The sequence below is a fragment of the Rhea americana genome, unplaced genomic scaffold (assembly GCF_003343005.1).
Source record: "Rhea americana isolate MKP2758 unplaced genomic scaffold, rheAme1 scaffold_34, whole genome shotgun sequence".
Lineage (NCBI taxonomy): Eukaryota > Metazoa > Chordata > Aves > Rheiformes > Rheidae > Rhea > Rhea americana.
In genome coordinates, this window is record NW_028186468.1 from 2,195,060 (window position 1) to 2,218,920 (window position 23,861).

General features: G+C 37.6%; 1 protein-coding gene across 1 annotated transcript in view; it reads right to left on the reverse strand.

The window, feature by feature from the left end:
* The window catches only part of WWC2 (WW and C2 domain containing 2), a 110,480-nt gene that overhangs the window by 50,087 nt on the left and 36,532 nt on the right, over positions 1–23,861 (reverse strand). Inside the window, exons 2-3 of the mRNA XM_085311314.1 lie at positions 16,152–16,261; positions 733–936 (exon numbers count right to left, since the gene is read on the reverse strand). Of these exons, the coding sequence (XP_085167440.1) occupies positions 733–936; positions 16,152–16,261 (314 nt within the window). The remainder of the gene's footprint in view (positions 1–732; positions 937–16,151; positions 16,262–23,861) is intronic.

The following is a 23,861-nucleotide window of genomic DNA, read 5'->3' on the forward strand; positions in this document are numbered from 1 at the left end:
GTGGCAAAAAATGAATACTCAAATTTGTTTCAGTTTTCTCCTACCACTATTTGATATCTCTCTCCCTTTATCTGTGACAGAATCTAAAGGTAGCACCTCATTTTCCCGGGCTTTTAGCCCATTTTTTTCTGTTTTCATTCTTCTAGCTGAGATATCTTGAAAGCACCTCTTCCTGGAAGGTCTAATTCCTAAGGAGACTTCCAGAAAGCAGAGGCAGGTTTATTCAGAAGCCTGAGAGGTCCACTGCTCAGTTCTTCCTGACTTGTACACGCAGCTTTTATCACGCTAATCAATTTTAAGAAARATGTTCTGCCAACAAACCAAACACATGCCTCTGAAATCAGTTTACTGTGTGCCAATTCCTCATCCAATATTATTGCCTGTATCTCCATTTCATCTCTGACCACTGCAAATAGGTTACAAAATTATTGTACGCTGCTCTTGTGAAGCAGCGAACAAATTCCTTGCTTAGCCTACTGCAGCTACCTGTCAACACAGTAGGGTCATTCTGGCATGCAGCCATGAAGTACATGAGATCCTATTTACTTTGACTCTAGATCTGGTGGAATTTTGTTCTGACAAACTGCATGACAAAATAGATTCTTTTTTAATGTATTTATATATATATATATATAAAAATAAAGTCAGAGTACAAGATGTTCCTAAAGTGCAACAAGATTCCCTGCAAGGCACAGATAAAAGAAGTTACATTGTGTTTTCCACTGTACTTACAGCTGGTACGAGAGCTTGATTTTTCTTTGTAGGCATCATTCAATCGTACATACTCATCCAGTGCAAGTGCTAGCCTCTGTTCTTTCACCTGGTACAGTTCTTTCTGYGTACTGAGAGCATCCTGGGCTACTGTAAGATAATCTTTTAACATTCTCTCTTGTTCTTGCCTCCATTGTTTCCTGGGATCTTCTATCTGTGTTGTTTCTTTATGGGAAAAAAGAAAGGAATTAAATAGACCTCTGCTGAAATCTGCTCACAAAGAAAATTGTTTCATGCACAGTTGTAGAAGTTGTAGAAGAAAGCTGGGGGACAGGACATGTCACACCCACACTAAACAAGTCCCGTTTACATAACTTGAATACTCTGAAAAGTCCAGTTTTGTTTTAGATTAGTTGCATGAACTCTAAGTTCTAGCTTTGATAGTACTTGCTTTTACCTTGTTTTCCCACCTTGTTATCTGAGATAACTTGTCTTTGGTTATTAGATAGATGCCGATTTTAGTGAAGTTTTTCTCTGCCACAGTAGCACGTGAGAAACAGGATTTAAGTGATCAATTGTGAAATTAGAAATTAAGTTGCATAGGTAATGCTATATGTTAGATCATTCCTACATTCTAAATGTTGAATTAATAACACATTCTAAAACTCAAAAAAGGCAGCCTTTCACCCATATTTTTTRCATCTGAAAATAACATATAACCTTTCTATTGATCCAGTTATGTTAAAATTGCATGCATTTTTGAATAGAAATGAAAAGTAATGTTAGGTATTCCATTTTTTCAATCCTCCCCAACTTCATTAATTTACAGTCATATGCTATTCATATTTTATAGTGGTTCTCTATCTCCTTTTCCTCTATGTAAACAGCTTTTAAAATTCTTTCTCCACTGTAACTGAACTAACAGAAYATTGTTGCTCAAAATTGTCTCGCCCAGCTCAATCCAGATCACTATTAGGCATCGGATCCAGTTGCAACTTTCTCYTACGGTCAACAAAAGTAGAAGACCACCTTCAGAGAGCACTTCATTCCAGCTAAGACAGGTGCTTCAGATATATGGGACTGAAATGCTTTTTGAGTCATCTACTTCTTTCCACTGACTACATAGGTAATTTAAAAGTGTAGGCTRGAATAGGCCCTTAACTTGTAAATGGCATTAAGTCAACCAGTTCAATTCAAGGAGCCACACAGAAGACTTGTGTAGAATGAATACAACAAAGAATCAGACATGTTTTAGTGCTATATAATGCAGAATTTATGTGATGTGCTCAACTCAATTGTAGGTTTTCAGACTTTCTTGATGTATGCATGCAAAAAAAAAACAGGAATCCAAACTGAACATCCAATCTTATCATTAGCATTTTCTGACTTAGTTCAACACATTTTGAAGATGTACAGTGAACATTCTTCTTTTAAAACTAAACTAAGTAAAAAAAAATCGATATTCTCATAAGACATTTCATGAAAAGTCTGAAACAAAATGCAARCTGTGTGCCATACTGCATTTTCCTTGCAAGTTACACACTATAAATCTACACAGATAACAAAAAGGAATATTCAGTACTGAAGTGTTTAAGTGCAAAATATTTATTTCAGAATTTTTGCAAAAATATGGGGGGTGGGGGGTAAAGTCAATCTCTAGGTTATTTTTCTGGTACCTTAGTTCTCCACTCTGAGAACATACACTGGCATATGGAGTAGGGAAAAAAAGTGGGAATATGTGGGTGAACACAAAAGGAATAACAAACAAACCATAACAGAAGCAGCTTCATTGCTTTAAACTGTAGTGAAACTGCACTTTGAGAGCAGGCACCCTCAACTATAGATCTGACACCCTCAACTACAGATCTGAAAACATGTATTTTAACAGTAGAAGCTGATAAGGTCAGGGTCTGGTTAATAACAATTTACTATAGTGACCAACAGGTTTTCAACAGCCCTTTTTGGTGCTAGTATCACATAAACCAAAAACACAGAAACAAGAAGAGGATACTAGAAAGTATCCCACAAAACTAACTCTGGAGAATCTTAAAATGGCAATTCTATATGATTACTGATGCCGTTAAAAATGGACAGACAGATACCATGCTGGCAACCACTTCTCCAGTTACAAACATGACAAGCTTTTGTATTTCTGCTAACAAAGTTCTTTCTCAGACATACACAAAGCAAGCAGAGACATCATGTAAACCAAGGTGCAATGAATAAAAGATTAAAGCAGCTTTATGAACAGTTGGTTTTCCAATAACCCCAACAGGGGCTCTCTTGCCACAGCTAACTATACGTACAGACACATACGTGCACCCTCCCGCCCCCTGCCCGCATTTTTCTAGCCACCTGCTCTTTTCCACAAAAATATCAGGCACACGAAGCAGCAAATCAATACCTTTTCTCTCCTCAAATGGTCAACACATGTCCCTATCTGTGGCCACTTATTGCTGTTGTGCTTTAACACACCTCCACTTTCACAGTTATTTACAGAAGATAAGAAGTGCTGGTTTTCAGAGGTGTCCCTTTTTGCGAAGCAGGATGAAGAGCATCAAGCAGGATTCTCATGGGTCAGTGAGCAAATAGGATAAATGCAGTTATGTTGGTTTTTTAGAAGACTGTAATGATGTGATTGTGTTTTAAGAGTGCCACCAGCAGCCACCAAATAATCTTACAAGATTAGAAGGTCTGATCTTCAAGCATGTTGCAAGTAATTGCCTTGTAGGTTTTAAGTAAGGATTGCTCAATGTGCARCCCAAAGACCAAACATAGCCTGCAGAGTCCTAAAAGGTGGCCTACAGATGCCCTGTCCTTGTGACTGCAGGACAAGGACAAAGCTGATCAACAGCAGATTATTTCTTTATTGCTGGCAAATTCAATCAAACATTCTCTTTTTGCCTCTCAAAGCTACATGCCCAACACAATACTACAATTTCATGAGTTAACACCTTTTATATAGGTAGGTAGTCATAAAACAAGCTAAACAATGACCTTGCATTTTAAAAAGCATACACATTAATTTCAGAATACGGAGGTTTGGGTAACTGCCGACTAGCCAAACTATTCTGACACAACTCCATTTGAAGGTATTTTAGTCCAGAATGAATGTTCTGCTTAGAAAATACRGAATTACACCAGAAAAAGCAAAACATTACTGAAATTACTATTCTAGAATTGATACCTCTGTTAATTTTCACTAACCAGAGAAAACCAAGTATTTCCTGCTGTATGTCTTCTCAAACGCTATGGTGCAGAAAACACGAAAAGCAAATCACTTGTTGGGCATGTTATTTATTTTATATGTATATATATTTTATATATGTACACACACACATGYATATGTAGTAGCACCATATGCTTGCTCATTTAGAATTTTCAGTCTTCTGAATTTTAATTATTTGGTTTACCTCATAGAGGAAAAATACCTTTAAAAACATAGCTGAGGATAATATTCCTGGTACTACAATACTACACTTTGGAAAGTACGTTCATTTGAAGCAAATGTATCTTGCAATAGCCAATATACCAATAAAAAAAAAAATTCAGAGTTGTTCTCTCAAAAACAAATATTTGTAATTCTCAGACTAAAGCTTCACAAAGACAAGGATTTTTTTCCTTGAGAAAGAATGTTTTAAGTATCTGGTGTAAGGTCAAAGTTGTAACTATTGGGACAGTTACGTGTATGTCACTGAGTGAACAGCTTGCTAAAGATTTAATAATGAGATGTGAAGCCCTTCATCYTTAAAGTAAAGATCGGGATTCAAACCACGGAAGACATCCAAATGTTTTCCTATCCTTGCTATTCAACAGCTGGTGTAAATTAAACTTGAGAGCTGTTTCTTTTTCTTTTTTCCYTTTTCTTTCTTTCTTTTCTTTTTTTTAAAGGTAGATAAATGTTTCCAYTGGTGACTGCAACAGGACGCCCTACTAGTTTGTCTGCAGCAGATACAAATTATGCAACAAATATAGATTTTTAGCTAGACTGATGGTGACGTGTTATTTCCTCTGCTCASGTGAAAAGAGAGCATTGCTCATGAACGCTAGAAAGCTCTAGGGTCGTATCTGTTCTAGCACAAGCTAAYGGGGCTTTAATCACCAGGAGCAGAGAATAAAAATATCCTCATCATGATCTCTCCAACAATTTCTATATTACTAGACTGGTACATTCAAGAGGTCAGTTGTTTCTTGCAGAGAAAATTAAGATACATTAGCCAACATTTTCTGTAGTATAACTTACATGTGAACAGAAAACATGCCCTTAAAAATGTATCTTCAAACAATTAAGAGTAGTACATCAGGCTTTATAAAGAGCACTGCTTAGATTCAAAAAAATCTTTGCATGTTAACTGCCTCTGTTCAGCCACAATGCAAAATAATGACCCACAATAACAAAATGCGTATACCCTGAAATCTAATACTCATGATACACATTCCTACTTTGACTTGCTTTTAGCTTCATTTAGCAAACTCACTTGTGAATCAAAATTACTCAATTCTATTAAGAGATCTTGATTTAAAACTAATTAATTTAATTTTAAATAAATTACTGCAAGTGCATAGTTAATAAATTTGTGAAAAAATGTAAACAAGGTAATTTATTTCCTCCTATTTTTAGAGATCTGAGCAATTACTCACACTGGGGAGAAAATTTGAGACAGAAACCATTTCAGGTCTGGCCCAGTAGAACTGCACAGCAGCAGGATGGCATGCTCCACCCAAGGACATTCCTGAGCACTGCAATTACCATACCCCTGCAAAATAAAAAAAGCAGGCTGTGCTGGCTTTAATCATGCTGCTATTAATGAAATACAATCTTCATGGCTAACTGCCAGCCAGGTTTGATGCACTTAAACTGAGCAAAGAACTTACCCCAAACAATAATTCAAAGCTAAAATACCAAGACTTTCTTTACTACCCTTCAAGCAAGTTCTGACAMAAAGAACAAACAAAACCTTTCAGGGCATAATACTACATGTGCCCAGTGTAATTATATCTAAGATATGTATTATACATAAGAGATTCAGGCATGTCAATTTTTTATGAGTTAATGTCAGATGTTATGTTCCTTTCTGCTATCAAGAAGCTCTTCCAATTTTTTTTTTTTTTTTGTCTACTTTAACAGAAGGAAACTATTACCTTATCTGCAGTAGATCATATTTCTCTAAAATACATGAAATTAGAATCCCACTAGAAAATCCCACAGGGAAGTGAAAAGCTCCCTGGCGCCCTAGGACTAGAAATAGGAGAATTGGACATTTTTACTACAAGATTAACAATACATGGAAGCAATAGTTTTTCCACCATCTCCYCTTGCCAAACAAAATAGCAGTGTTGACTGGTTCCAGAATGACCCATGTCTAAGCTATCCTCAGCCAGACAGGTTGTATTTAGGCAACAGGGTTAGAGAACAAGTACTCTCAAGAGGTCCCACAAACAAAAACGTCAGAGAGATTGCTTGTGAACGTAACAGAATCATCATCTCAGAAGACAGACCCACGGCCCCGTGTCAAAGGGCAACCAGCTGGCCTAGCTGGAAACGAGGGCCAGACCCAAGCCTTGCACAACAGTTGAGTGCGTGATGATGATCCAAAGACCTATTTGTTTGACACCCCCCTATGCATTTCCCTATTGSTGTGCTTGTACCTTGCACGCATCTGCAACTCTCAGAGTGAGTGCCAGATGCAAGCAGTCAACCTGGTCTGTGAGAGGAAGACCAYGAGGCTGTACTGAGTAGCAGGCGCACCTCAGAAGCGTGATGCCCAGGAGCCACACAAGGTGACATGTTGCCCACAAGCAGCCACATGGCCTCCCAGTTGCATGCCCAACACACCTACACACCTGCTGCTGGGCAGCAGAGCAGGCTGCAGTGTTGTGTCACAGCTGGAGCTGCCATAACAGCCCCCTGTTTTTTTGGTAGTGGTGGTTTCCCCTACCTGGTTTCCAACTCCATTCCACAGTGTTACACAATCACATTTTCTCTYCTGGACAGGCTCTGGTGGTCATCCAACCCACCACAAAGCCTACTCAACTCACTAGATCATTCACTGGGCCCCAAAAAAATAAAAAAACACACACACAACATTTTATGGCAGGTTAGGCAAGCTGTGCCAGGCTACTGAAGGTCTGATGAACAAAGAGAAAGTATAAAGCAGGAAGAAGCACAGGTTGGAGAGGGATTTTTTAAAACAGTAGAAAGCCACCAAATCTACTCATTCATAGTATTAACCTTCTCTTACACAGACTAACTTAGGGAAAACTGTGCCAAGTTGCCTAAGAGGGCTCAGGTCTGGAAAGCAGAAAGCCTCAAATTAGGAGAATTTCAGGAAGGCTGCCAGACCTGGAAACCAGGCTACAGTATAAGACAAGCAGTGACAAAACTGCAATAAGTGAGCTGTGAAAAGAGGTAGTTTGACAGACACAGCAGTGTCACGTACAGCAGGTTGTGCTCCAGGCCAGGTCATGCCACTCGGCTAGATACTCCGTGTCAGAGGGAAAATTTCTCTGAAATATTAAGTGATTAAAAGATAACTTTGATTAAAAGATAACTATTACACCTGACATCTCTGGTTATCTTGCATCATAATTACATGGCTACTACCTCCAACCACACAGAACCCCCAACTTTAATAGAACAMCACAACCGTTAACTGACTATACTCCACGCTACTCCATCACTGTGTTCSCCCTAAATCCCAGTGGCCAAAGAAAAGTATCCAAAATCAATCTAGATAAGTCTTTGTATAGTCCCCAGTGCCTTGGCTGAGTTAGGATTACATCCTGCTTCACTTCACAGAAGCTGTTTGAAAAGACGGGACATCTGGAACAACACTCTATGTCATGTTGGGGGGGAAAGTCTCTAGAAAAAGCTGCAGTCAAGTGAAACTAGGGGAGCCATGATAAAAGAGTATGGGGATTTCAGTGGCATCTTTTTACATATTAGAAGCACAAAGAAGTCTTAAGATGACAAGCACAAAACCAGCACCAACCCTTTAATATGTAACATCAGAAGAGGGGAACTGGTGTCTGATATCCTCCATCACAGAATAACACAAACTGGTTTAATGGTGGGTAATTTTATAAATAGGATTGCATAAGCACTACGGATATGTTTATTCTAAGAGCATACTCCATGTTTCTTAATAAACAAACTGACTTTCTTAATAAACAAACTGAATTTCAAATTTCCAGCATTCTGCCTATAAACAGACCCCCCCAAAAAAAGCCCACACATGAGAAAAAGAAGTGCAAATATTACTTCATCGTATTTAAACTGCCATAACAAATGTTGCAGGCAACTCAGATGCAAGGATTAATGAACAATAAAGGAGGCAAACACATGAGCACTARTTTCAGGGAGAATAACAAAAAATGCGACTAGACTGGCTTAAGGAATGCATTTATTGTTTACATACCAGAGGCTTTCTGAAACTTTTTTTTGTTCTATTCCTTTCTGCGCCTTCCTCTTTCCCCTTTGTAAAATGCTGACAATTCAAACTCAAATCACAGGAAAAGCAGTTYCCACCTAAAACTTTGAGGAAGAACACATATAGTATTATATTTATGTATTTGTTCTATGTGTACTTAAAAAAAAAAAGTGTACTGCAGAGACAGCAGTTTCAGTAAGACCATGGAGCCCTAGAATATCACATACACCATGGCTTCAGAATTATCTAAAACATAGTTGGACGCTAAGAAAATCATGTTCTAYTGTGTAATAAGATAAAATATGAGTTATGAAGAGAGATATGAAGGAAAGTTAGGCTATTCAGGATATGCTTCAAGTTCTCTACATTTTGCTTACTCCCATTGACAATTGCTTTCTCTCTCTTCTAGACACTTTTCCATAAAATAATTCTAGGCTGGAATTTGAGAAAGGAGAGAGAGAAAATGAGAATGTCTTCTAGCTACATTGAACAAGCATAAGCAAATTTCCAGTGAATGTTTATTCAGAGATTTTTGCTAAGAAATATTGAACAACATATTAGCTTTATGGCACACTGGTTTCTTCTAGACATTARGTAACAATGACTACTTATCTGAGAGCCAAGCACAGTGGAAATTCTGAGCATTTTGGTCTACATCAGCCAGCCCTCAGTAGGTAGGTTACGTTCTACTGCTATGGCTGTCAGAATTATGATTCATACCCACAGGTATGATCTTTACATAAATTTTAAATGTCATCAGCTSATCTTCTTCCATCCAGAGCACTTGCTACGCTAGCCTTCTTTCTGTAGCCAGCATCAGACTACTCTAATCCCTTCCCACTATTATAGAGCTTTATAATGGCCAGAGAGCAAGAAGCTACCTACCTATAAATAAAATTCAAAATAAAACCTACTGCACTTGGATTTTGACCATGTGTGCTTGCTGAACCCAAAGAGTCTTTACAACTGGTCCCCAAACACTTGCATGCCACTACTTACTTGAAAGATTGTGCTGGGCTGTGGGAATAAACGGCACACAATTACRATCAAGAGATGGGCTCTGCTCCCTGAAAGCCTTAAAGGCTATGACAAGGAATGGAGAATCTAACACAGAACAATGTGTTAGAACTGTCAAACAGTGTAGGTAAATTACTAGGATTTTAAATTTCAAGAAAGAAGAAAATCAAAAGGGGAAATAGGAACCTCCAGTGAATTTTAGTCTCAAACGAAGCAGATGCAAATCCCTACCTCTATACTTCTTGGTCTTTTAGCATCATTCTGCCTCTTTGCTTTTTCTTCATGCAGTATCAGCAGTAGGAAGCAGGCTCCGGGAAGGAATGGAAACGTGCATTCACGCTTCTAAAGTGGATAGTTAAAACTAAGAGTAGGGAGGAGCAGTAGAAGCAGAAAAGGTGGAAGTTGAACTTCCCTTTGAAGAGAAGAGCAGGGGTAGGGAGCAGGGAGAACAATTATCATATCAGACACAGTAAAGAATGGCAAAAGAAAGTGGATGAATTACAGCTAGGCTAGAAGTAGCTATTCCCTCCTGTCTTTATCTTTTAAATACTGTTAAATCCTTTCTATAATACCCTTGTGACCAAACAGTGCGAACAGCACCATACTTGTTTTATAAGTTAACAGATCAGTGTCATGAAGAAGAAAACCTCTTGCCCTGTTGTTCCTGAGCCTGAAAATAAGAGCAGGAATTCAAGGAGATAACTTGTTTAGGAATATATCCGGCTCTGAAAGCAAGGCAGAACATGTCTCCCAGTCCAGGATCCTCTCAGATTATTCATACCAAGTAAAAAACAGAAGTCTTTCAGATAAGCAGAGGTCTTAGAGGGAGGATTTAGAATCACAACCTTTATTCTCTGAACTCTGTAAATTCTCAGAACATAAAGGACGCTAGCCTGTTGAGTGCTGTTAGTCATACTTCTGGAAATCAGCTAGTCATATTACAAGATAATCTCTCAAACTTGAAGCATTTGAGAACACAGATCAGAGTCTTAACATTTCAATGCAAGATTAACACTTACTGTAATAATACATTGATATCTCTAATAGTGTTAAGGCAAATCAAAATTTGGTCATAGACTAATATATTTCTATACAATCTAGACCAATATATTTCTATACAACCTATACTCTCGCTAGATTTTTTTGTTGTTGTTGTTTTTGTTSTTCTCTGACTTTAGACTCTGAGATCTGTCATCTGGCCCTATGCAGAAAAAAAAAGAAAAAAGTCACCGTAAGAAGATGCAAATTCAGTAAAAAAACAAATGCATTTGGCAGTACTACAGCTGAAGAACAATCTTGCTGATCACAAAGAGCTGTACCAAGGACTTCTCTTATCACGCTTCCTTCCAAACCAAAAACACAAACTGAAGTTCAACTATTTATTCATGATTAAAAAGTTTATCTTAGAGTAATGCCCACTAAATGTAACTTTTTGAGAAGTTTTCTAAATATATAATTCTAAATATTCTTACTTTATATTAGACGTCTAATTAACTGAAAATTAAAAACAAAACAAACAAAAACCAAAACCTTAGAAAATAAACAGCTGCTAGACTTTGACATGCCACAGTTAAAACTGAAGAACAAAAACACTCAAAATCAAACTCTGGTTCTCTCAGTAAAAAGGCTTGAATGTACTACCAATTACAGCAACTATTGCTTAATATTGCATTAAATCATCAAAATCAMAAATTGCTGTCATAGTAAAAGGCAYGTTTATTAATTGTTCACATTAAGTCGAAAGTAAAAGTTGTTCAAAAAAGCTAGTATGATACTAAAAAAAAAAGTTTTTGTAGTGATGGGAGTTCACAAAATTCACAGAATGAAGTCCAAAATATAAATTAACAAMGCATCAATTTACATAAAGGTATTAAAAAACACAGTAACATTGCACATCATTTTGTGACTACATACATGCCATTTACATGGTATGTAAATGAAGGATCTCATAAATTATCTCAAGATTAGCCTCAAAAATCTTACAATATAAACAGTTTCTTTTATGGGTCAAATGAAGTAAAACAAAAAAAAAAAACAACAAAAAATCCCTCAAGTATTTTTTGGTTTAACAGTAAGATTACTCACGTAGCTGTTTACAGTGGTCTCGTTGGGAACACTGTGGATCTTGGCTCTTCCCTACCCTCCTGACAATAACAAGTAGTTAAGAACTAAAGCACATCCTATTTGTTTGAGAAGTTTGGTTTTGTTGTAGAAAGAGTARGATAGAGAAGAACAACCCAACATACCCATTTAACGCATTCCTAGCAGTAAAGTAAATAAATAAGATAGAGTCTCATCTAAGTTAAATTGACTCACATTGACAACATTTCTTATACAGCAATACTCATTTTCAGTCAGTTCCAATTACTTCAGAAGCACTAATTACAGATGTTATATATATATATATAAAAAAAAAACTCCACAAAAATAGGTTGACTGAGTTTCCTAGCTTCACAATTTGAGATGTCATTCATTCAAGAAAGAAAAGGGACAACATAGTCAATAAATCTAATTTATTTATTTTAGTGAAACTTCCAGCTACCGTAGGCCCATATCCTTCAGCATCTAGAATCCGCAAAGAAGCACGTTTACAGTCTGACAGTCAGCGGCGCTGGCCACCTCAACATTTGAGCTCCCCAACCCAGCCCACGGTTCCCCACACAAGCAACAGCTCCAGTGGCTACAACAGCTCCCCCCTCCACGCTTGCCCTCCATCACCGCCTAGGCTGTCCCCATCCGAACCCCCGCCCCGAGCTCCCAGGACCTCCTCACCACCTTCCTTCTGGCCCTAAAGAAACATAGATTTCACTCGGCAGGTTCCCCTTGCTCCCGAGCCCTTCCATGGCTGTTTGCGGACAGGCATCCCAGGCGGCGGTGCTGGCATGAGAGCCTAGGTGGCTGGGGGAAGGAAGGAAGGGAACGGSAGCACACACACGTCAGGAAGCAGGACGCTTCCCACTGTCCTCGCTCRCTACGCCCACGTTGTGCCGACACTGCACAGGGCAGGAACCAGAGTGGGCAGCAACTACTTCAGCTGCCACTGCCATCCAGGAAGCGCACACAGAAACCACAGCCTCAAAATCAAAACTGCCTCTGGACAAGCAGGCGCAGGATTTGACAGTTCATGGCTGTAGTTTCAAAACTCTTTTAACCAGTGCTACTGCAGTTGGCTGCTGTTCCCTGCCACTTCCACCTGACTTTGATACACCCGTATTATTCCTACCCCCAGGTCACCTTACCTCCCTTACTTGCATAAATAGGGGTGTGGAAARGAGAACCAATAGTAACTTTTTTTTCCTTGCCGGATTAGTTTCTGCTCAAATCAGCTCCCTGATCTGATTCACTGTCTGGCCATGCAAATGTTCATGCCAGTATAAGCAAAAATATTGCAGGGAGAGAATAAAAGGCCAGAGGTACCAATAGAGCAGGACCGTTTGTTTCAGAAATTGTATCAGCTTGAAAGGGTTTGCAAATCCAAGCAATACCAGAATAACGCTGGCATAAATACCAGCAATTACCAGTATAAATATTTTCATCTTAACCACTTGAAGTTTGATATCAAAAACCCTGCAGAAGAATTTGGAAAATGCAAAAGTGATGGCTTTGCCTTTGAATATATGAAATTAARTAGAATAATAAATTTTGGCTATTTCTGAAATTGTTTAAGTTCCTAACCATGTTATTCACAAAAGTTAGTAAAGGTTGACAAATTAGAGGTTGTACACACAATTACAGTATGCAATGAGCATTATAAGAGTGAGGAGTACAAGCTATAATCTTTGGACTCTCCTGAAAGGGAGAGCCTGCAAAAAAAGAACTCCTCAATCCCTGATCACCGAGTCATAACATCCCTTCGGGCAGCCCACTCACAAAGGGTGCTACTGAACAACAGGCAAAGCTTTTAGGTCCTTATGGTATTAGCTACCCATATCATATTCATGTTCTGCCTTGACAGATGGCTTGTAATCTTGTCTCCCTTGAAGCTGAAAGCACCACATTAAAACTCCTATTTGGAAAAATATATTAGTAGTGTAATGACCTCAGTCAGTGTTTCTCAAAGTGAGTTGCATCATCCTGCATTTCACCTGCTAGAAAGCAGCTTTGCAGAGAAGGCTCTGGGGGTCTAGCTGGACAAGTTGACCATGAGCCAGCAATGCACCCTTGGGCAAAGAAGGCCAATGGTATCCTGAGCTGCATCAGGAACAGCATTGCCAGCAGGTCAAGGGAAGTGATCTTTCCCCTCTACTCAGCCCTGGTGAGGGTACATCTGGAGTGCTGGGTCCAGTGGTGCGTTCCCCAGTAAAAGGGACATATGCACATATTGGAGCAAGGCCAATGAAAAGGCTTCTAAGATGATTAAGGGACTGAAGCATCTCTCACATAAGAAAAGACTGAGAGAACAGGGAGTGTTGAGCCTGGAGATGAGAAAACTTAGAGGAGGACCTTACCAAAGCATATAAATATCTGGAGGGAAGGTTTAAAGAGAACCAGGCCAGACTCTTCAGTGGTGCTCAGTGACAGGATGAGAGGCAACAGGCACAGACTAAGACACAAGAAGTTCTGCCTGAACATAAGGAAAAGCTTTTTAACCATTTATTTTTTAATTTATTACTATTATTAGCAATCTCCATACTACATACTTCAGTGACAATGTGTGCACCCCAGTCAGGTGAACTAAAAGCTGTAATCTCCACATTTGGCATGTCAGACAAATGACCTGCTGAGGAAGGTTACCTCCCAGCAACTCAAGAGTGCTCTCATCAAAACACTGTGCAAAATATCATGCACAGACCTGAAACATACTGCTTTCCAAAATAAAAAATTTCACTGATGTCTACAAAACAACATGTATTAATATAATAGGAGACAAATACACTACCAAACGATGGGTGAAAACCACTAACTATACCAAAGCCCAAATGACACTTTTGTCCTCCATAATACACATTAACAAAATAGAAACACGCACCTAGCTAGCCATACTTGTTTGTTCCAGCCACAGAAAGAGAAATGTGTACAAATGAATATACACAATTCTTCTCTATTAAACAGAAGCACTGCTGCTTGTACTATACTAGAATTTTCATGAGAATTTGAAGACCTTGCTGTCCAAGCGTCAACTCTCCACATATGAAGCAAAACTTGACCCATGAACAGCTTATAACATTCAGAAAGTCTTCTTCAATGCACAGAAATGACCTTTTAATGCAGAGAAAATATTTAATCATTCTAAAATGCAAGCAACAACACTACAAGGCTAAGGTTTTTAGAACTAACTAAAAATTTTGAGTGTCTATGGAATACAATAACAGGATTACCAAAGCAGTGATCTGAAAGCACTTTCACCCACACACACCCCAAAATGCTGATAATCTATTTTAAAATTTTGTATTTTTGAGTTTAACAGTTTTAATCCAAAGTAAAAAAGAAGTTAATCGCAAGTTTCCTCTCAGAATAGCCTTTATTTTCACAGACAAATCCTTTTCTTTCTTCAGCTTTTGAGTTCAGTCAAGTATGTCCCTGTTTTTTCCAGTTCAGAAATGTTTAAGTCACAATACCACACATAAAATCAGTGGACTCTCATTGTTTTTCCAGTAAAATAGGACTTTAAAACCCAAAATGAGGTTAATGGATAGGATTCAGTTCAAGGTTAAGATTAGGTGTCTACCTGCAGGTATCTAACAAGCACGGTAGATTTCCTATTCTAGTTAACAGTGTTCCAATCCAACCCAACCAGGAGAGCTTAAATCAGTTCATCAGCTAAATCGCACTTTGTGCTACATTAACTGCATTGACTAGATCACTATTGTCTATAATAGCAGCTCAGAGATCTCAGACTTGATTCAGGTGCCTGTACGTTTGGGGCAACTTTGGAGTAACCAGCCTCATCTTCAGCTTTTGTTCTTGAAGACCAGTGGTCCTTCACCATCCCTGTGCTGTATCTACTGACCCTGTGCATTTGTCTCTGCTAAACTAAAGCATTTCAACTGGCTACAGACACTTATGCTTAGGCAACTACACAGTGTTGCTAGCACAGATGCAGGCACCTCCACTCAGGTACTGATCTCAAATGGAATCCCTCCTACTATATTACTGAAGATAATTTATTAGAAAACAGAAAAAGGTAGCAACAAATATGCAGGAAAAAAAACAGGAAGAAAAAAGGGAAAGACACGCGCTTTCAGGAGAATATTAATTTAAATAAGCCTAGCATGTATTTCCCCCCAACCCCCCCCCCCCCAAAGAAGTTTATAGTTTTGTATGGTTAGGCATAATTCCCATGCAATTAAAAATATACACAAAAATAGATCCTGTCATCTTGTACCAGCAGATTTTCTTGTAAGCCTTTTGAAGCCAATAATGTTATACCAAAAAACAATTTTTCCTCAACATTTTCATTGCCCATTCCCTTTCTGATTACTACAGAATACATCACTATTTACTTCCAGGAATGCATTCTACTATATGTTGTACTTATAACTACTATACATTTGCCAGACCTCATATACAAATTACATCAAATAAACCTCCTTACTCCATTCTAGCTAATCTACAATAGCTCCATTCAGTGGTGAGATTTAAGCCAGTTTCCATTACTCATATCCAGCTATCTCCATCACTGTGCATTCCTGAATATTAAAAAAAAAAAAAAAAAAAACAAACATCCTATACTTTACAGATACCAGCAGATGTTAACTATCTTTATTTACTATACATTACATGGACTTCTTCCACAGAAAAAGATTAATAGTCATATGCACTATTTTGAGCCAGCTGCAATATATCTGCAACTATCCTCAGCAAGCCTGTGCACACAAACAGGAAAATTTGCCTATTAAACAACAGGAATTGTTACTATAACTAAAATTTTCTTGCAAGAAATCTTTACCTACTCCTACTCTAGTTTAGGAGTCCATTTAGGAGCTTGGTATAAAAGTCTAATCTAGATAAGCTTTCTTATATAATCAATACAGTGCACAGAAAAATACTTACGGCTGATGTGATCAATATAGTAGACACCAATCTGAGGATCATATGCAGCTTCCCATCCCCAAGGCAGCTCATCCCCAACACAATCCGCAAATGACAAGGGTTTTGTTAACCTAAAAAGAAATAAATGAGTTAAAATATAGCTTTTCTCTTCCCTACATTTGTTATTTATATTAATTCTTACTGTGACAAATACTAAAGAGTTTATTAGATAGCTGTAAAAAAAAAAAAAAAAAAAAAAAGTTTTCCCCCTCAGTGTTTAAACTCTTAACTGTCTTCAACATTCTTGGAGTTAAATTCAGAAGGATGGAATGGGGGAACGAATTACTGCAAACACTTTCCTGTATGAGAAAATCTGCTGCAATACATTCAATATCTGACAGCAATTAAACAATAACCAATAGGTTGTAAACATGCAGCTGATAAAACAGGAATCAGAGCACAGGTTTAACTTAGAAATCATTGACCCACAATAAACTACTATTAACATTATTACTTATTACTGATGGAGCTGACCCATCAATTCCTTAAGTAGGAAAAAACTATAAACTAGGGTTGCAGAGAACCAACATGGACAAGGCTATTACATTCCAAAATTTCTGCAGAGTGGGAATAGATTTAATCTTTAAATCATAAACATGTCTGCGCTTCCTCAAATTTGTCCAAACAAAGTTCATAATGTAATCACATGAAGATAACAAATACTTAGTATAAAGCTTCTAAACAAATTCTGAAACATAAGGCAAGCTTGCTAGTTTATTACAAACTGCTGTGCAAGACCTCTAAACCTAAACATAGTGAAAAAATGTTAGAAAATGCAGGTGAAATCACCAATGTGAAATTACATCTGGGTCACTATGGATTACAAGGCGGCTCAGAGAGGGGAAGAAGAAAAAGCACAAATTGTGAGAAAGTTCTTTTAATTGGGAGATACTATCATGAAACTGGACAGTCATAGTCACTTTTCCCATTATAAAGAGAAAAATTAGCTTCTGTGGAACCTATTTTCCTTCTTTTCAAATCAAACTCAGTATATCTATGCTGTCTCACCTTTACAGTTCGAGAGTTTCCAGGTAGGAACATCTTAGAAAAAAAAATTCTGTAAGCTTTGAGGCCAGACATGGCAGGAACTCATGGTGTATATATTAAAAACTTCAAGCACCCTATTCCACATTTTTTTTCCTAATGCAAATATTGTAAAGTCACTAAAAATATAGATAAACAAAAAAAGAAAGACAGAATATTTTTTTCAAAGAGGTAGTCTTCTCCTGAAAGGTGTTTGTCTCAAAGCCAAGAGAGCACCAGTGCGATGAAAACGTATATTACATACTTAAAAAAGAGAGGGGGAAAAAAAAGAGAGAAAAAATAGAAAAAAGTTGCATGAAGTATCTGACGTAAAACCCACCTATTGCAAAATATAGGAAAAACATTTAAAAAAACCATACACGTTGTATCAGGGAAGTCACATATCTTAAAAATTACTTCCTTTTCTAAAGGATACCTTAAACAGACCCGGTCCCCTCCCGCACCATGATGCAGGAGAGGACACCCCACTGAGGCTGACAGGGGAGCTCCCCACCTAACTCCAGGGAAAGACAGCGCAGCAGAGGGAATGCAGGATGCCTGCGCTACAGAGTTCCCAGGCCATTACTCAGAGGAAGCACCGATCACATAAAATCAACAACTCTTCAGTGAGTTTGGTTAGTCACATGGACCAGTGCCAACTACTAGAGAGCACCTTGCTGTAAAGAAAGTCCTGCCTCAAGTTAGAATACCCATTTAGATTTTCATAMAACATTTCTTAAACTGAATAAAGAGTTCAACTTCACCGTTAGCTTTAAAGATATTACATTAATACAAACACAAGTCTTAGAGTTCAACTCATAAAAATACTTGAAATGCAATATAGTAGAGTAGGGATCACAACAAACTGGTACAAACATACACAGTCTCTAATAAATTCAGTTAAAACTCTGCATAAATGTTTAATACCTTCACCAAAGGGATATAACACAGCTAGCAACAATCACAAAAGTTTTTTTTTTTTTTTTTTTTTTTTTTTTTTTTTAATACCCACCTCTACAGGAAGGATATAACCCAAGTACTATCCTGGCTTTCCATCTGCTCTCCACATCAATTTTATTGTTAAGCAAATATTGACTTATTTCTATTATAGGTCATTCTACAGGTCAGACCTACAGAGCAGAAGGACTCCAGAATGCTGATAATTCATCCACTCTGGTCAGTTGGATGTTCTACCTAGCTGTCATCACCTTTTAGAAATGAGGCACCATGAGAATGAATAGCAGTTGTTCTCTCTTGCCAAACACTCAATAAATTTAAGCAACACTAAAGCACAGCGGAAAAGWACCTGGGTGACCCACTAGGCCTTAAAGAAAAGCAGGAGAAAAAGGAAAACAGAGGTGCACATAAGTGCAGCAGAGAGGGCAAATTCTGCTCTGCTGGATCATGCTGCACATCATGGCCTTAAGATCTGAACTATGTTAGAAGAAATATTCTTAAAAATGTGGCAMAGGTTATGTTCAAGATCACAATTATTTAACAGTGTTTTATCTTGACCCTCTCTCATTTGTTCCAGCCTTTTGATAGCACAAGCTTTTTGAGTCAGACTYTGGCTTTTACAATTGAGCCGCAATCAGTCTGGTTTGGGCCCTCAGAACTGCCCCAACGTAAATATTTACTTGTAACAGAAARATTGAAAGCAAAGAGAGATATGAGACTTAACTGGAAAGGAAATAATATCTAAAAGAAAGTACTGAAGGAACCTCACCTGTGTGAGGACCATCATCCGTGACATAATAACATACAATAGGTAGATCCCCGTTGTGTTCTTTAACTATGACTCAAGAAAAATGAGGTTTATTGCACCATAATAGAGTATTAAATGTTGTGTTTCAGGACAATGATATTCTTAGATAGCTTGCAATAGTTCTTTGGCTTGTGGTTACAAATTTGCAGGTTGTTAAAGACTGTGTATATTGAGAAAAGGAAGGATGCCTTTAAAGCTCACATTTAGTACAGTATGAGGCTTAATTAGTTAACAAAAGACTTTTGGGGGGTGGGGGATTTTAACCCTATAAATTCCATGCAAGTGAAGACTTTCAGTTCATACGTAACATTTTTTATTTTCCCAACACTATGTTGCTGCAACACTCCATTTCAACGTAAGGGTTGAAGTGTACTCTCAGGACTGAGAGAACAAGTGGATGCATGTAACGAGAAGTAGATACTCATAAGAGAACCAAGGAGCATTCTGTAATTCCATTATGTAAACACTACATAATTAGACCATTGCCAATTACTTCACAGATGCCCTGGGAAACCTAGGGGACAAATACACCTTCCAAACTGAGAAGCTATATTACCACCTCAAGTCCGTTTTTTTCGTTATAGTTTTCAAAATAGCTGAATCTTTAAAACAAAAAATAGATTTTGCAAGGGTATGTGCATTACTATCAACCATCACTACTTTTCTGCAGTCATATAAGAATAAGGTGTATATGTATCTAAGGTTAACGATGTTATAAAACGGAAATATAACTACTTATGGACTGTCAAAGCCATACAGATTAGTTTGTACCAGTTCGGATACTCTCCTGCGTGATGTCGCACCTTCTAGACCACAAAAATATCTGGAAGACAAGCTAAGGTCAGGTCCAAGAAAAAAGGACATTTCCTGTATTTACTAGTGAATGTCGTCTTTGTGTCACGACACAGACAACTTATGGTATTTTCTACTTCTTTGACCTATGATTATCAATGTACATGTTCTTAAAAATGTATACACATGTATACATACACATATGCACTTTTTTTCAACACATTATTCCATGGAAGAAGGAAAACACAGTTCTGCTGCATTCCTTCTCCAATTTCTTTTTTCTGCAAAATATATCTAGGACAAGAACAATTACAACATTGAAAAAGAGGTTATCCATATTATGTTTAAGACTCTGTTTTCCCCAAAAGAGAACTCTGGACTTTGGGTTTTGTTCTCTTCTAAACTCAGCTGAGACCAATACCACTGACCTTCTTAGCGTATTCCAAGGCTTGATTTTGTTCTGTGAAGGACTCTGAGTAAAGCTAGAGATATTCTGCTTAAGAGTCCTTGTTTATATCAGTTCTGCAAGACTGATATATTGTGTTTTATAATAAATGTGCTGGAGAATGGAGTAAGAGAGAAGAGAAASGCTATAGTAGACAGAATTCAGAAAACTGAAAAATTCACTCTTTTCTTCCTCCTCAATTACAAGGAGAAAAAATACACATTGACAAGAGCTACRGAAAGGATACCTGACAATTATAAACAGGATCATCTTTATCCCTTTCAAAATCACTTCCAAAAATATCTGCTTTGTTGCCTAGTGCTTGACCTACAGGCAAGAAACTTGGAGTTCGGAATTCAATTATAACTAGGGTCAATGCTCAACTTCCACAGCAACTTCAAGATGCATTTGAAAACTTTCTCCAAATCTCAATTATCCCCTAAAAAGTTTATCCAAAATGATCTCATGTTCTTCGGCAAGTAGTAAAACAGTGAGACATTTACCTGAAGTATTACACAGACTAAAATTCATACCTACTCATTCAATATACAGAATTATAAATAACAATGTACATTACACATTATGCATTTTGCCTTATKATACAAGACCTTACTTTTTTAAATGACTCTCAATTGTTCTGAAAAAATAAATATCTTTACACTCTCTTTACATTAATTTGCTCTCTGTTAATTGTAAAGAGTAATAGCTTATAAAATGTAACAATTTAATGGTTTTTCTTTCCTGATTATGCAGATTTCTGTTTTTTGTTTACAAAAGGCATGCCTCTTGAAGGAAAATATCGCTAATTTGTTGAAGTAGCTAGATAAAGGTGTACATACGAAATGTGATCACTATGGTATTTGCTTGTTGTTGACATCAGATTACACAGTTAAATCTGAACAGTTCAGCTCATAAACTGCTAATAAGATAAAAGCATCAAGAATCTCATTTATCAGTTTTGAGTTTGTAGCGAGAAAAGATTACAATTAACTGACCAAGCAAAGGAATRCATATAGATAGGAAGAAAAGCATTCCAAATTATACACTACAGTTCTAATATAGTGCTCAAATCAGATATTACTATCTATTCACCTCTTACCAATTTTCTAATGCCACAGGCATTCTGAATTGGAAGGTCTATAAACACATCTTCTAATCCTACAGCGGTATTCCTCCCAAACAGCGATTTAATTCACCTCAGGCACCCAAGATGGTTTTCTTAYATAAAAGTCAGGGGCACAATTCATCTCATCTAACTTCAGACTTCAAAAGTTAGGTATCTAACCTGTATTACTCATTTGGGCTCCCTAGAGAGGTTGATTCATCACACCTGATTTAGCCTGAGGATGAATCACACACTGAAGGTTTCCCTTTTTCTACCAGCTAGAGAAGAAGTCTAGATGCATGGCTCCTTTGCCCACGCAATATCTACAGTTGTGGGATGAATACCATCCAGCGTAGCAGAGTCCATACAAAACAGCAAAGGAGACCAAGTTTAAGTCCATATTGCAGGCTAGCACTGGAAAGCAGCAATGCTGCTCACTACGGCTAAGGTCAGTATCCATTAACTGCACAAGTTACATTAATCAGGAAGCCAAATTTCTCTTTTATACAGAAGCTGCATATGAAGCTACAACAAATGCTTACTATCTATTAATAATACTGTCAGCTCCCTAACTTTAAAAAGTGGTAACTGATCTATCTATACATCTATCTCTATATAAAAAAGGCACAGAATCTGCATACCCATAAGATAAAACACCCTTTTCCATATTCTTTGTTCAGTCATGGCTATAAACTAGCAAATTCCATGCACAATCTCATTCTCCAAAAAGCTCATTCATGTTTCTGCTGACACTGTTTCTAAACACCACATTCTTAGCATGGTAGTGCCTCCCCTTCGGAGGCAATCCAAGACRTTATGTACAATCTTTGTATTACTTAGGTACATTCTCTTTTAGTAAGAGTACAATTAAGATACAATACTGCTTTATTGAAGGTACTACTTCAAAAGAGTAACTAAGTGAGCACAAATAACAAGTTACAATACATCAAACAAGGACTAGCATGGTGGTAGCCCCCACATTATTTTAGTGGTGGGTCTTTAGACATGGCAAGGTTAAGTGCGTTTACCTTGCTCACAAGATTTGTTCAGTCATTTTTCAGTGAACAACAACTGCCCATATTTAAAAGGCAGAAAGCATGCCAGTTATTTACACCAATACAGAATTATTGAGTACAGTCAAAATTAAACATTGTCCCATTCTGCTGTTGGTGCACCATTAACGTAAATCTGTTTGTTTCATACTGTATATGCATGCACAGAACAGTATAGGTTTACATTSAAATAGCGACATTCCTAGCATTAACCTGCAGCAGTACATTGATAGCACTCTGACTTCTTTCTTATGTCAAATTGGATGTTCAAAAGCTAACCACAGCAAATAAAGGCACAGAAGAGTTAATAAATCATTGTCTSTTAAATGTGTATAAGTCAATCAACAAGTATTTCATGGATACATTTAACATATTTCCATTCACTTCTCAGATCATATTGCTCCTGATAAGACAAAGATGGGCAAAACAGTCAAATCTGCACATAAAGAATGRAAACTTGGCATCATTGGGCTCTGATTCTAGATTACTAAGTTTTCTAAAAGTCACAGAGATCTTCTTTGATAGCTTATAACTTCTATCCTATAAGCCTTATCCAATAAGCTTTAAAAAAATACATTTGGGAGTTTTAGGGCTTTTTGGTAAATGAAAACATTGACATCTATGATTAAGTACTTACACAGTAAGAGAAACAAATAAAYAAACAAACTGCAATATCATCACCTGACAGCAAAAGAGCATACCAGGACATGTGGGTATGGACCACTGGGAGAWGGAGCTCTTGAGAATGTTTTACAAGCTCAAAAAATTGGCTTCCAGGACTGAACTGAACACTTCTTAATGGTTGTTTACAGTATTTCCCAGCGTTRCTAGAAGAAGTGAGCTATAGGTTTGTGTAGACAGGACTAGAGCACATTCAATGACGTTTCAGGGAACATGACTGAGGCTTAGAAAAAAGTTTCATTAAAAGACTCCTGTCTAGTTACCAACAGAGAACGTCAGCAGAATACTGTGTTCAGGTAGCATACGGAGATCAAGGAGAAAGCAGACAATCTTTTTTCCTTCCTTAAGCTGTTCCTGATCTCTTAGGATGTTGTCCTTATTTAAGACACYGAATAAATGGTTTCTCCTCAGTAATTTAGGTAAAGTACTCAAGTCTGCTTTGAAGTATTTTGCAGGAAAGAGGAGGATGTTGAATAGTGTCTTAGCTCTTGTTAGMGAGCCCTTCAGAGACACTGTTACATTAGTGCCACCACGTGAAATGGCAGTATTAGCCTGCTATCCGTTCTGACTGYTACTGCTACATGGCCTTCCTGAAGGCCAACTGTTGTACCACGGCATAGCACCTTTCAGAGTATCCAATAAAGACTGCTGACAAATAGCAAGCTAATGTCTCACCAATACATTCTGGGGAGACAAGCACTAACTACAGTAGAAAATTCCTCAAACATTTTTCCAGCTGCTGCTCTCCTTTAGCTAATTGAAAAACATTTAACTGCCAGGACAGGGATGTAAAACAAACCAACCAACC